Source organism: Macaca mulatta, chromosome 17 (genome assembly GCF_049350105.2).
Source record: "Macaca mulatta isolate MMU2019108-1 chromosome 17, T2T-MMU8v2.0, whole genome shotgun sequence".
NCBI classification, from domain to species: domain Eukaryota; kingdom Metazoa; phylum Chordata; class Mammalia; order Primates; family Cercopithecidae; genus Macaca; species Macaca mulatta.
The window spans coordinates 103639386-103652194 of NC_133422.1; the positions used below are offsets into that span (position 1 = coordinate 103639386).

The window sequence follows — 12809 nt, forward strand, 5'->3', positions numbered from 1 at the left end:
CTTCAAAGTGCTTTTTATTAGTGGCATTAAAGAAGAATGGATCTTTAGGATATTTTTTACTTACAAAATGTTACTGTCTTAGTGTATGAGCCATGTATCAACAATACTCAGATCAAAGTAGAGGAGAAATTCCTAAAGACTTTGGGGAGGAGAGTCCAAATTTGTGTCTTTAGAGTCCTGGTTTGATAAGCACAATAAGAAAAGCTGTAAAATGACATTAGATGAGATCATCCCAAGGAAAGTCTTCAAAGTGGACATCGATGTGGGCTTAGATGTAAATTAGAACAGGACCTCCAAAGATATGAGACATTCTCCCCCAGTGCCACATACACCAGGAGAAGCCCACGATCTGAGGGAGCCACCAGCACCCTCCCTGAGAAAGTGGGGAGCATCTCATCGCCACTGTTCCAACTTCAGGCCTCCATTTTAGATTTGCGGCCCGTATCTCAAAAAGATGTAAATTAGAGTAACAAGAAAGATTTTTGGCAGCTTGTGTGAGGAAGATGGTATCTAAGATGCTAAGACCTGTGAGATGGAGAGGGTGGGAAATTAAGACTCCAGATAGTATCAGACATTGAAAAAACAGTCATGAAATGTGATGGAAAATTGCAGCAAATGCAGAATGGAGCCCCATCCAAGCTTGAACCCTGCAAACAGGCTCTAGAAATTTGCATAAAGAAGCCTCAGAATACCTTGTAACATCTAGGAAAAGCTAAAGGTTTGTGTGCACCTTAAAAGACCACTGCCCTGGAGTAATGGGGGGGCCACTTCGTCACATGTTATGAAAGGAGATCAAATAGTGAGGAAGAAGCTGAGCTCAGAGAGCACTCTCATATGGGCAGCAAAAACAAAGAGTCAATTAAAATAAAGGTTACTCAGGAACGACAGGAGATACACACACAAGCACACACGCACATGCGCACACGCATGCACACGCACACATGCACGCACACACACACGCACGCTCACACGCATGCACGCACGCACACACGCACACACATGCACACACACATGCACAAAAGCAAAGTGACCCCGAAAAAGATTAATAAAGAGGACAGCATAATAACTCTTAAATTCCTTATTACATGCTATCAAAATACATCATGTGATAGCATTAGGCACGCAAGATATTTATGTAAAATTTAGTTTCTTGGATCCTAATTTTGTCAGATATGTGATTATAAGGTACTTAGAGATGCGTTTTGTCCACTGTGTCCCACCCTGGTGAGCAGACCTTTCAGAAGCTTGTCAAAGGGCAAGTGTATACATGGTTTCCTTTTTACCATCTACATTATCTGTTCTTTCTTACAATACATTAATTCTTCATGCTGGTTACTTTACAACCGCCACCACAAAAAGAAAGTCTTTGATCTCCTGCAACTAGAGATGTATTTTTGCATTCTGGCATGCGCTCTCAATACTGTATATTTTTAAGAATAAGACAATTAAACAGCTTAATCTGCTCAAGCATGCTTGCTGATTAGTTTTTACAGCATTAGGGAGTCAGAGAAGGCCAGTGCAGGAGCTTAGCCACCCAGTCTGTCAGTGGTCTGGGTTTCTAATCCATGATTGCAAAGGTAGCTCCACCCACACGTGATAAGCCAGCTGTCAGACGGGGTTCTGGTCCCTTCTGTGCCCTTATGTCAGGAGCTGAAGGTGGTTGAGTTAAGACAGTGATGAAATTGATCCTAGCATCTTAGACATCTCCCTCAGTCCAACACAATCCGAGTATCATCTAAGTCTTTGTTGTTCAATGCAGTAGTCACTAGGCACATGTGGCCAATTAAGTTTAAAGTAAATAAAATTAAATACAATTTTAAATGTCATTCCTCCATCATCAGTCACTTCCCAGGTACTCAGTAGCCACAGGTGTAGAACTTTTCCATCATCACAGAAGCTTCTGTTAGACAACCCTGATTCTAAATGCTTCGTGTGTCTACCAAGTGGTGATCCTGAATTTTTTTACACCTAGTAACGTCACAAAATTATTCTCCTTTCTGTCAAAAGATAGGAAGAAAATTTGATCACTATTCTAAAATGCTTGGTGAACCTTGGTTTCACAGGATTGAGGACTGCAGCTGAAGTTGGTTTTGTACCTGAGCCATCCTTTTTGGCATGTTAAAAATCAAGTTCAAGTTCTTTTCCTTTACAAATAAAGCTGTGAATCAGTTCAGATGGTTATAGAGTGAAAGGAGATCTGATTGGAGACCAAGGGCCAAGGATTGTAGGGTGACCAGCCCCAAGGTCACTTTAAAGTTGTCTTTGTGTTTATCCTTGTTCTTATTAGCACATGTCTTTCCTGGTAGGTCCTCACCCAATAAAAATGGTTGTGGTGAAGGAAAACAGGATAGAGAACAATTTTTTTTTTCTCATTTCCTTTGTACCTCAAAAGCATGAAACAATTTTGCAGGCCAATAAATGTTAACACTTCTTTGCAAACTATTAGCAAGCTAGAGACAACTATTTAAAAGTACCATGTTTTTATTAGGTCGGTGCAAAAGGAATTGCGGTTTTGGCCATTGAATAAAAGCCTGCAGTTGCTCTTTGCAAATAGTGGCTAGGAAAGGAAAGATAGGGCCTCGTTTTCACTTCCTCTTGGCCGGGGCCTCCCAGCTGGAGTGCTGCTCTGCAGAGTTCATTCCTCACACGCCGGGTGCAGCCTTTCTCCCAAAGACGGTTAACATTCTCTCGAATTGTCTCCTGACCGAAGTTAAATATAAGCCTGCATTTCATGCGTGTGACTTTGAAGAAGTGACTCAGTCTTTCCAAGCCCATGTATATCAAGGAGCAGCAACAGCAGAAGCACGGCAGTGGCTATTTCTGGGGAGTTAGGAAGCAAAGGGCTGTAAAGCCTCATTGCCCAGGACATAGCAAGTGCTGAGCAAAGTTACATGCATTTAGCTTTGTTGTTAATGAAGCCTCTGACAGTCAGTTTCCTCATTTGTGAAATGGATACTAAATTCTAAAATGTGGGACTTGCAGTTAAGTCATGATGTCAGTGGTGCTGTGCCTGGCTTGGAGTGACCGTTGCTCAAGGTGAAATTGCAGAAGCAAGCTTTTCTCAGGCAGCTCTAGTCCTCACTGTTCACCATTCTATGTGGACACTTCCACACTCACCCTCCCTTCAGACTCCAACTGTCTCCTCCTCGGAAATTATACCTTAATGAACCTATAACTTTTTTTTTCAAAAATTGCTGTACAACTCCATTCTCCGCAAAACGCAGTTTACATGTGTAGACACAAATCATGATTCAGCTCTGTGGCTTAATTTGGAAATAACTTTATTTCTTTTCTTTACTCTCTTCTTTCTGTCTTCATTCTAGAACAACATGTGTCACATAGTAAGCACTCAACAAATACTTATCAAGTGAATACATGTTACAGAAATCTATTTCTCTACACTCTTCATTAAAAGAGAATGTGCTTCCTATCAGTATATCAGAGGGAGCACAATTTGCCAAGGTTCGAGAAGTACCCTTGAAATGTGTCAAGGCTGGATTTGTCCACATAGTTTTAACAGAAGCCCTTAAAAAAATTTTTTTTTTCTATTACCTGAAAATGGACAGAAATTAGGTCTTCTGTGAACGCTCTTTGGAGAAATGTGTTGCTGGGGATAACAGAACACAATTGCACAGTTCACCACCTATGTCGCAGTTGTACATTCAACAAATAGTAATTAAGTGTCTTCCATGAGCCTGGCTTCTCTCTGAGGACCTGACAGACCAGGTGGGGAGATAAGTGGTCAAACAGATTACAGGGGAAGCACAGCCACAGCACTGAGGGTGTGATAGGTGCACACCGGGCCACAGAGTACCTTGCCCTCCGTGGAAACTGCGAAAGGCTCAGGAAGGGCATGTCAACAGCATCAAGTGCAGTCGGGAGGGTAAAGATGGGGGCAGGGAACGCAATGATATTGCCTGAACTGCTCCTCCCACCAAGAAAGAAAAGTTATAACAAGGTTGCGACATATGACTGCTCAGTAGAAGCCCTTTCTGTCCAATTTGCAACTGATTGTAAATCCATCCTATATCCACTGATGTATGCAGCCTGAGCAGTCAGCTAGCAGGCACTTAATTAAGCATCTTTTATGTCCTAGGTCCTGTGCTCTGTGCTATGTTTGCTTCTGCTCTGAAACTCAGCACAATCACACTAGAAGTGCTGGAAAATGGAGGAGAGTCACATATGCAGACACTATTTATTTTGGATGAACAAGCATCTCATTCCTCCTTTTTCTCACAGATTAACTATGCAGGTATTTTGTTTTTGTGAGAATGGGACCAAATAACTTATGCACAGAAGATGACTTAAAAGTCACTGACATGCCTTTGCAAAAATACCAAAAGGAAAATGTTTTGTAGGAGAAAATGTAGATCTCCTAACATGACACACATGTCTGTATCATTCTCCAGCAGTTCAGACAAGAGGCAAATTTATGATGTAATAAGATGGCTTCAGAATGTAGTCTGACTCCTAAGCTACCGTTAGGATCCCAGAACTTGCCCTAAAAGTATTCTGTGATCGTGAACTGTCTTCCCTACTCCATTTCATTGACTTTATCAAGGAGTTGCAAATGTTTTATACATCAATATTAGGACAAAAAATTAAGAAAACTGTTGATGTAAATTCATTTTTAATAACCCTCTAACCAGTATTTGCAAATGAACTTTTAGCATGTGTACACGTTCACATGCATCCAGAAGTAGCCACAAACCAAATTAGACTTTAATTTGTTAACTGTGATTTTCTAATTTTAGTTTATAAAGAATGACTACTTCCAGTTCTGACCCCCCAGAGGTTCCATTTTAACCGTTATGGAGTAGAACAGGATAATGCACTCTAGTGATCTGATGTTACTGAACCCCAGACCACACTTTAAGGAACAGTTCTGTCTCTCACAGTAAGTTTCTGGTTGTGTAGTGGTGATAATGTCGGTCATGATGGATACTTAGTGATGTTTACGATGTGCAGGCATTAAGCTAAGTATCTTTCATCTGTAGAATGGTCCTACCTAGTAGGACTGTCATCATGACCCTATGTAGAGAAGGGTATTAAGTCACTGAGCAGTGGTGTAACTTGTCCCATGTCACATAGGCAAGCTTTGGACCCTTGAGTCAGGTTCTCAACAACCTCTCAACAAACATGCTACTTTTATTTATAATTGTTTAATGCAAAAAGGCTCTTCACCACATCTGAAGCAAACTTTCAGGGAATACTATAGCAGTTACCTGTTGTCACATAGCAACCCACCCAGAAATTAGATTTATATACTGTAGTGATTGTTTTACTACCCCTCTCAGGCTCTGGGTGTCAACAGAGATCACTGAGGCAGTTGTCATACGCGGTCCTTCATGCAGCAAGGTGGCTGGAATCATCTGAAAGCCGGTCACAGGCGTGTCTGGTGCCTCAGCCATCTGAGGAGAGTGACTCCTTGGGTGTCTCTCTCTGTCTGTGTGATCTCTCTGCATTGCTTGGGCAGCATGACAGCTTCAGGGTATCCAGCTTCTTTCACGGAGAGTCAGTGCTTCGGGGGCATGTGCTTTGGGAGAGAGAAAGTGGTAGATGCAGCCTCGCTTTGAGGGAGCCAGCGTGGGAGGTGAGCAAACTCCCTTCTGCCACGTTCCTTTAATCACCTCAGTCCCAAACACCCATCCAGGTTTAGGAAAGGAGAAATAGATTCTACCTCTGGAAAGGATATACTGTGGTGGCCAAGGTGTTGGAAAGTACCGTCTGTGTCAGTCCACCCTCTGGACAAAACAATTTGTATCGCTCTCTCATACAAACTATACTCACCCCTTCCCCAGACTCCCCAAAGCCTCCTGCAGCATCACATCTGGCTCAGGTTCAAAGGCCAGATCGCATCATCTAAATCAGATCCCGGTGTGCCAGTGCCTCTGGTACGATTCCTGAGAGAGACAGCGCCTCAAGTGTGTCCTCTTCCATCTGAAGACTTAATGACCAAAAAGACAAGTTGCCGGATCCCTCACACAACCAAAATACACTGGAGGGACAGGCAGAGAATAACTGTGATGCACGCTTCTGTTCAGACACGGGAGGGAGATCAGGTGACACACAGTGGTCATCGGTGGGTGGCAGTTGTGAACAAGAGCTGAATACATGTTGCTTGTGCCTTCATGAGGATTTAGTCCAGTTTGCAGACTGGAAATAATTTTCCATAGCTCTTAGCTCTGTGTTCTGGAATCTTGGCACCCCCCTTTTTGACTAATAATTCCCAATCCACAAGAGGTGATTTATGTTTGGGAGTATGGTAGTTTTCTCAGCCTGCTTCTTCCTGATCAGGCTTGTGTTATTGCTGTTGTTTAGAGGTGAGGTCTTGCTATGTTGTCCAAGCTGGAATGCGGTGGCTATTCACAGGTATGAGCATAGCGCACGGCAGCCTTGAACTCCTAGCCTGAAGGGATCCTCCTGCTCAGCTTCTGGGGTAGTTGGGACTGCAGGCTCACATTGCACCTGGCCAATATTTTGAGAAACCAAAGTTTCTTCGTCTTTGTGTGCACGCTGCTCCTTTCAGTGTAAACTGATAAATTCATTTAAAAGCTTTGTGACTTTCTTGTGAATCAATTCATAATCCACCTTATGAGTGAAAAGCCACATCCACAAATCTTTTTGATGGATGTTGCTGATGTTACTGAACCCCAGTAACTGGGGAAGCTCACTGAGTATTTCTGTGGGTCAATGCCCTTGATATTCTTAGACCTGTGGTTTTGCTTCCTTGAAAAGCCCTATGAAGCCCCTCCTTGGATTTTTCTGGGTACTTCTTGAAGGGTCTCTTCAGTGTGTGCTTGACTTCATCTTTAGATCATGTTTTTCTGAAAATTCGCTGAATTTTATTTCTACTTAGAAGTCATTTCCTCCCTCCCTCCCTCCCTTTCCTTCCTTCCTTCCCTCCTTCATCCTTCCTTCCTTCCTTCCCTCCTTCCTTCCTTCCTTCCCTCCCTCCCTCCCTTCCTCCCTTGCCTTCCCTTCCCTCCCTCCCTCCCTCCCTCCCTTCCTTCCTTCCTTCATTCTTTTATTATTTTTGAGATGGAGTCTCACTCTGTTGTCCAGGCTAGAATGCAGTGGTACAATCTTGGTTCTCTGCAACCTCCACCTCCCAGTTTCAAGTGATTCTCCTGCCTCAACCTCCCAAGTAGCTGAGACTACAGGCGTGTGCCACCATACCCGGCTAATTTGTGTATTTTTAGTAGAGAACAGTTTTCACCATATTGGGCAGGCTGGTCTTGAACTCCTGACCTTGTGATCTGCCCACCTCGGCCTCCCAAAGTGTTGGGATTACAGGCATGAGTCACCACGCCTGGCTGGAAGTCATTTCTTAGCATTCAAATTATTTGCCATCTGAAGAGCCTGGCAGTGAGAACCATTTTATTTTTAAACTCAGAAGGTTCTTGTTCCTTTATAGTGAATAGTTCTTTCTTTACTTTATCTCTGTATTCTCATGATTTACTCTAGGCAGCTAGAAGAATCCAGGAGGCAACTTTAATACTGCCTGGAAATCTCCTTAGCTACATCACCCTGTTCATCTTCTGTTTTCTGTTTTCCACATGACTGCAGGTGAAATAGTATTGGTAAACTTAACACTGTGGCTAAAATGTTCTGTTCCCTCCAGCTTCCAACATCTTCCTCACTGTTCTTTAGGCCTCATCAAGAGCTTTCTTGAGGCCACCACGCTTCCCCTCATGGTCCCTTCAAAGCTCCTCCCATGGCCCAAAGCAACTTCTAAGAGTTTAAGGGTTTTTTGGTTTTTGTTTTTGTTTGTACAGCAGAGTCCACTGCCAGGTAGCAATGTCTTTATGAGTTGTCTATTGTTACGTAACAAACCTCTCCAACTTAGTAGCTGAAGACACCAAAATAAGGTTATTATATCTCTCATGGTTCTAGTATTTGGCTGGGCTCTGCTGAGCAGTTCTCAAGGAGCCTCTTTCATCACTGCAGTCAGATAGTGGCTGCAGCTGTGATCACTGGAAGTCATGGTTAATTACATCTCTGGTGTCTGGGATGGGAAACCAGACAGCCGAGGGCTGCAGCAGATCGGAGTCCTCTGGATCTCCCTCACCTCTATGTAGCCTCTCCACAGTTCCCACGGCGTGGCTGCTTTAGGGTGTACAGACGTGTACATGGAAGTCAGGGCTACCTAGACATGTGTCCCAAGGGAAGGAGGCGGCCAGGTAGAGGCTGCATTGTCATTGGCCCAGCCCCAGAAAGCAGGCAACATCATCTTCTAATCATTGTATTCATTGGGGCAGACACAGAGACCCTCCCAGGTTCCAGGTTCTGGAAGAGTATGTGGGGCTGAAAATATTATTGAAGGCAGCTTTGGAAAATACGGTCTCTCACAAATCCTTTAAATTATTCATATCTTCAGAGCAACTCTATAATCTTAAGGTTAAAAATGGGGTTGCTTTATTCACTTTCTAGAAGCTCAGGGGCTGTTATGTTTTAGCCCATTGAAAGTCACTGGAATAATGCTTATTAATTAAAGAACTGCACACTTTGGGTACTTTCTATTCTTAAAAGTTGGCTGCTTTGGGGAGCCCCGTATAATACTGACTTACAAAGATGTCCATTGAGTTCAAAAATTACTTTCGTTCTTTTCCATTCCCATTTTCTGGTGACAGTGTGTCAAGAACTGAGTGAAGCACTTTCCCTACAGTATCTATTTTATTCCTTTGAGATACATACTCATATCACCATTCTATGCATGACAACCCTGAGACTCAGAGCGCTTCGCCCAGGAGCTCTTCTAAAATGACGACCCTGCCCCACCAACCCCAGCACAAAGACACACAGTTCTGTGACCCTCACTCTGGCCTGTTGGTTCTCATCTTCGTGGCCTGTATCACATTCTAACATACTGTAGAACTCACTCATTTGGCGTATTTCCATTTTTGTTGTTGTATGACTCTTCCCACTAGGGTAGAGGAGGGTAGGGAACTTATCTTTACTCATGAATTTATCTCGGTAAATACTCGTTGAATGCATATGACTCAATGAATGAATAAAAGGTCATGCTGAGATTGGAACCCACGTCCATCTGATTCCAAACCTTTAATTTTAACCATTAGACTGCATTGTCTTCCAAAAACTGGGTACAGAGACTGCTGTCAAAATGTGCAGTCATAGTGAGGGAAGAATACAACTGCCTCAGTTAAATAACTCAGGAACTCAACAAAGGCAGATGTGCCTCTATCAAGAGTTCCTACAGATTCAGAAAATACCAAATTAGTAAAATAATTCAAGGTTTGGGAGTTTAGGTATTTCTAAGACTCGAAATAATTTTTCCAAAATTAACATCTCTGTTATCAGAGAAATTATATTTATTTAATAAAACATTATTGTAATTTACAGAAAAAGCATTAGAAAAAGAAGTCTTGTGGAATTTTTTTGACTTAATTTTCAATAATTGTTTTAAATTCATATTTAAGTAGTTTTGTTCCATCTCTTTTGAAATTCACTCTTGTAATAACACTATGCTTATTTGTTTTTCTGAGTATGGCTTCTTATTTTACCTTCAGAAGTTTCCCCTTGAAAAGTTCTTAGGGAAATGTTATTCTTTTGGTTTCCTTGTCAAGGATGTGTTTCTGTTAAGTATTGAAATGTACTGATTGTAAAACCTGTCGTCCCTGACATTTGAACAAAGTCCTTTTTTAAAGACTCTCCATCCACACAAGTGTTTTGTTGTTGTTTTGTTTTGTCCATTTTACATCATTTTTATTCATTTATTTATTTTTATTTATTTATTTATTTATTTATTTGAGACCAAGTCTCACTCTGTCGCCCAGGCTGGAGTGCAGTGGTGCAATCTCGACTCACTGCATCCTCCACCTCCCAGGTTCAAGCGATTCTCCTACCTCAGCCTCCCGAGTAGCTGGGACTACAGGTGCGTACCACGAGGCCCCGCTAATTTTTTTTATTTTTAGTGGAGATGGGGTTTCACCCTGTTGGCCAGGCTGGTCTCAAACTCCTGACCTCAGGTGATCCGCCCACCTTGGCCTCCCAAAGTGCTGGGACTACAGACGCCCGCCACCACACATGACTAATCGTATTTTTAGTAGAGACGGGGTTTCACCATGTTGGGCAGGATGGTCTCGATTTCCTGACCTCAGGTGATCTGCCATCTCCAAAGTGCTGAGATTACAGGCGTGAGCCACTGCACCCAGCCCATTTTACATCATTTAAATAATCACACTCATTTCTGACAGGAAGCTTCCATATGCCACTAACTATTAATAGCTAATTGGCCAGGTCTCCTGAGTTTCAAATCATAAGGACCAGTTCAACCCGTACATTATGTCACACCTGTGTTAGGTCCTAAGCATCCACACCTAAGTGTGTTCCACCACCTGATCCCTGAGTGTCCCTTCCCCACTGTGTCTCCAGGGACCTCACCTCCGCGGCCTCCGTGGGTGGCTGACGTCCTGGAACCCCCTGACGTTCCGCTGGACATCCTCCTCAGGGGATGGGAGTCTTCCGTCTCCAAGATCAAATCTCTCTTTTCTCGGTGATGGTCTCGGGAGTTCAGGTTCAGCCAGGGAGCCTAGCGGGTGGAGGAACATGCAGGCCCGGTCCCTTGGGATTCTCGGGGCGCAGGGCCGTGGCTCCGAGGCGAGCCCCGGGCGAGGTGGGCACCCGTGGGCCTGGCCTGGCACCCACTGACCGTGTCCTTTTCTGCCGCAGCTCTGGCCCGGCCCAGACCGCACAGCGACGACTACAGCACCATGAAGAAGATCCCTCCTCGAAAGCCCAAGCGCAGCCCCAACACCAAGCTCAGCGGCTCCTACGAAGAGATATCGGGGTCCCGGCCCGGGGACGCGAGGCCCCCGGGCGCCCCGGGGACAGCAGCGCGCGTTCTGACCCCCGGGACCCCACAGTGTGCGCTGCCCCCGGCCACGCCCCCGGGGGACGAAGACGACGGCGAGCCGGTGTACATCGAGATGCTGGGGCACCCGGCCAGGCCGGATAGCCCGGACCCCGGGGAGTCCGTGTACGAGGAGATGAAGTGTTGCCTGCCCGACGACGGCGGCCCAGGCGCGGGCTCCTTCCTGCGCGCATCGCCGCCCCTGCTCCACGGCGCGCCGGAGGACGAGGCGGCGGGGCCCCCCGGGGACATGTGCGACATCCCGCCGCCCTTCCCCAACCTGCTGCCGCACCGGCCGCCCCTGCTGGTGTTCCCCCCGACCCCCGTCACCTGCTCCCCTGCCTCGGATGAGTCGCCCCTGACACCCCTGGAGGTGAAGAAGCTGCCGGTCCTGGAGACCAACCTCAAGTACCCCGTGCAGTCGGAGGGGTCGAGCCCGCTGTCCCCGCAGTACTCCAAGAGCCAGAAGGGCGATGGCGACAGGCCCGCGTCCCCCGGCCTGGCGCTGTTCAACGGGTCCGGCCGAGCCTCTCCGCCGTCCACGCCGCCCCCGCCCCCGCCCGGGCCGCCCCCCGCGCCCTTCAGACCCTGCGCGCACTTGGCCTTCCCTCCGGAGCCCGCCCCGGTGAGCTTGGGGAAAGCGGGGCGGAGCACAGAGGCGCCCAAGGTCCACCCAAAGCCAAACTCTGCCCCTGGGGCCGGGTCCTGCAGCTCCTTCCCCAAGATCCCGTATTCCCCGGTGAAGGCAGCCAGGGTCGACGCCAGGAAGGCCGGCTCCAGTGCCTCTCCCCCCGCGCCCTACAGCCCTCCCAGCTCCAGGCCTCTCAGCAGCCCCCTGGACGAGCTTGCCAGCCTCTTCAACTCTGGGAGGAGTGTGCTTCGAAAATCCGCGGCGGGAAGAAAAATCAGGGAAGCCGAAGGTAAGCGGAGTAGACATCCCCCCACTCCTTTTGCATGGACGCTGTGATTGCGTGCACCTGTGTACATCCGTGTCTGCACAGATGTGAAAGAGTAAAGTTTCAGGTGGTCGTTTAGAGCAGGTATCAGCTTGGAAAAAAAAAAAAAAATCATATACACCCACTGTGACCAAATAAGTAGGAATTAATATTTCCGTGTTGCAGAATATGACAGAAAAGGCTCGTGATACAAAAAGACACAGACCGCAACTGGATTTAATAAAGTATAACTTGATAAATGTTCGACAGAGAAGGTTAAATGTTAGCTACTGATTTTTTTTTTTTTTTTTAAATTCTTCCTTATAACATGAAAGTGGTATTCTGGGTAAGTTTCTATTGCCGATTTCCGTTTGATGTACAGTTCACGGCTACCCCCATTGTGCGGTTTGCCATCCATCTAGCTTTGCCTGGTGGTATCTGGGATGATGACCTATCCAGTTACTACCCTGCACTTAATGCCACTCGGCTGTGGGCTGTTTGGGATGAACTGCTTTTCTTCTGGTCGTGTGCCATCCAAGGAACACTCTAACGCAGCCCCGTTGTCTGTGTTTTCTCATCCAGTGACTCAGCCCACAGTGGGGTTTGCAGGTGGGAATCAGTCCACTAAGTGAGCTCCATGACAGGCTGTACCCTGCCTTAAAAAACATTTATTTTGTGTCCCTGTAAAAGAAGAATGTAGCAGGCAAAATAAGATTTTCATGCTGACTTTTTTTGCCAGTCTTTTGTAACTGGCTAACCACGTGGCTCTTCCTTCAGATGACACGGCCTCGGTGCCAAAGGTACTGTTTTTGCACGGATTCCTTTAATAATCACAAAGAATGTCCTCATCTTCCAAAAGACATGTTAAGGTTTGTATACAAAGCCAAAATGTTTTCCCAATGGTGTGTATTTTGGGGAAGAAGTTAATTAATGAAAAGGATCTTCTCTTTAAGAAAAATTATAACCAGTCTCTTCCATCATGATGGCATTCGATCCCCCAC

The 12809-nt window shown here is 45.6% G+C and overlaps 1 protein-coding gene across 1 annotated transcript in view; it reads left to right on the forward strand.

The window, feature by feature from the left end:
• The window catches only part of MYO16 (myosin XVI), a 617076-nt gene that overhangs the window by 536465 nt on the left and 67802 nt on the right, over nt 1-12809 (forward strand). Inside the window, exon 32 of the mRNA XM_015121440.3 lies at nt 10693-11793. Within this exon, the coding sequence (XP_014976926.3) occupies nt 10693-11793 (1101 nt within the window). The remainder of the gene's footprint in view (nt 1-10692; nt 11794-12809) is intronic.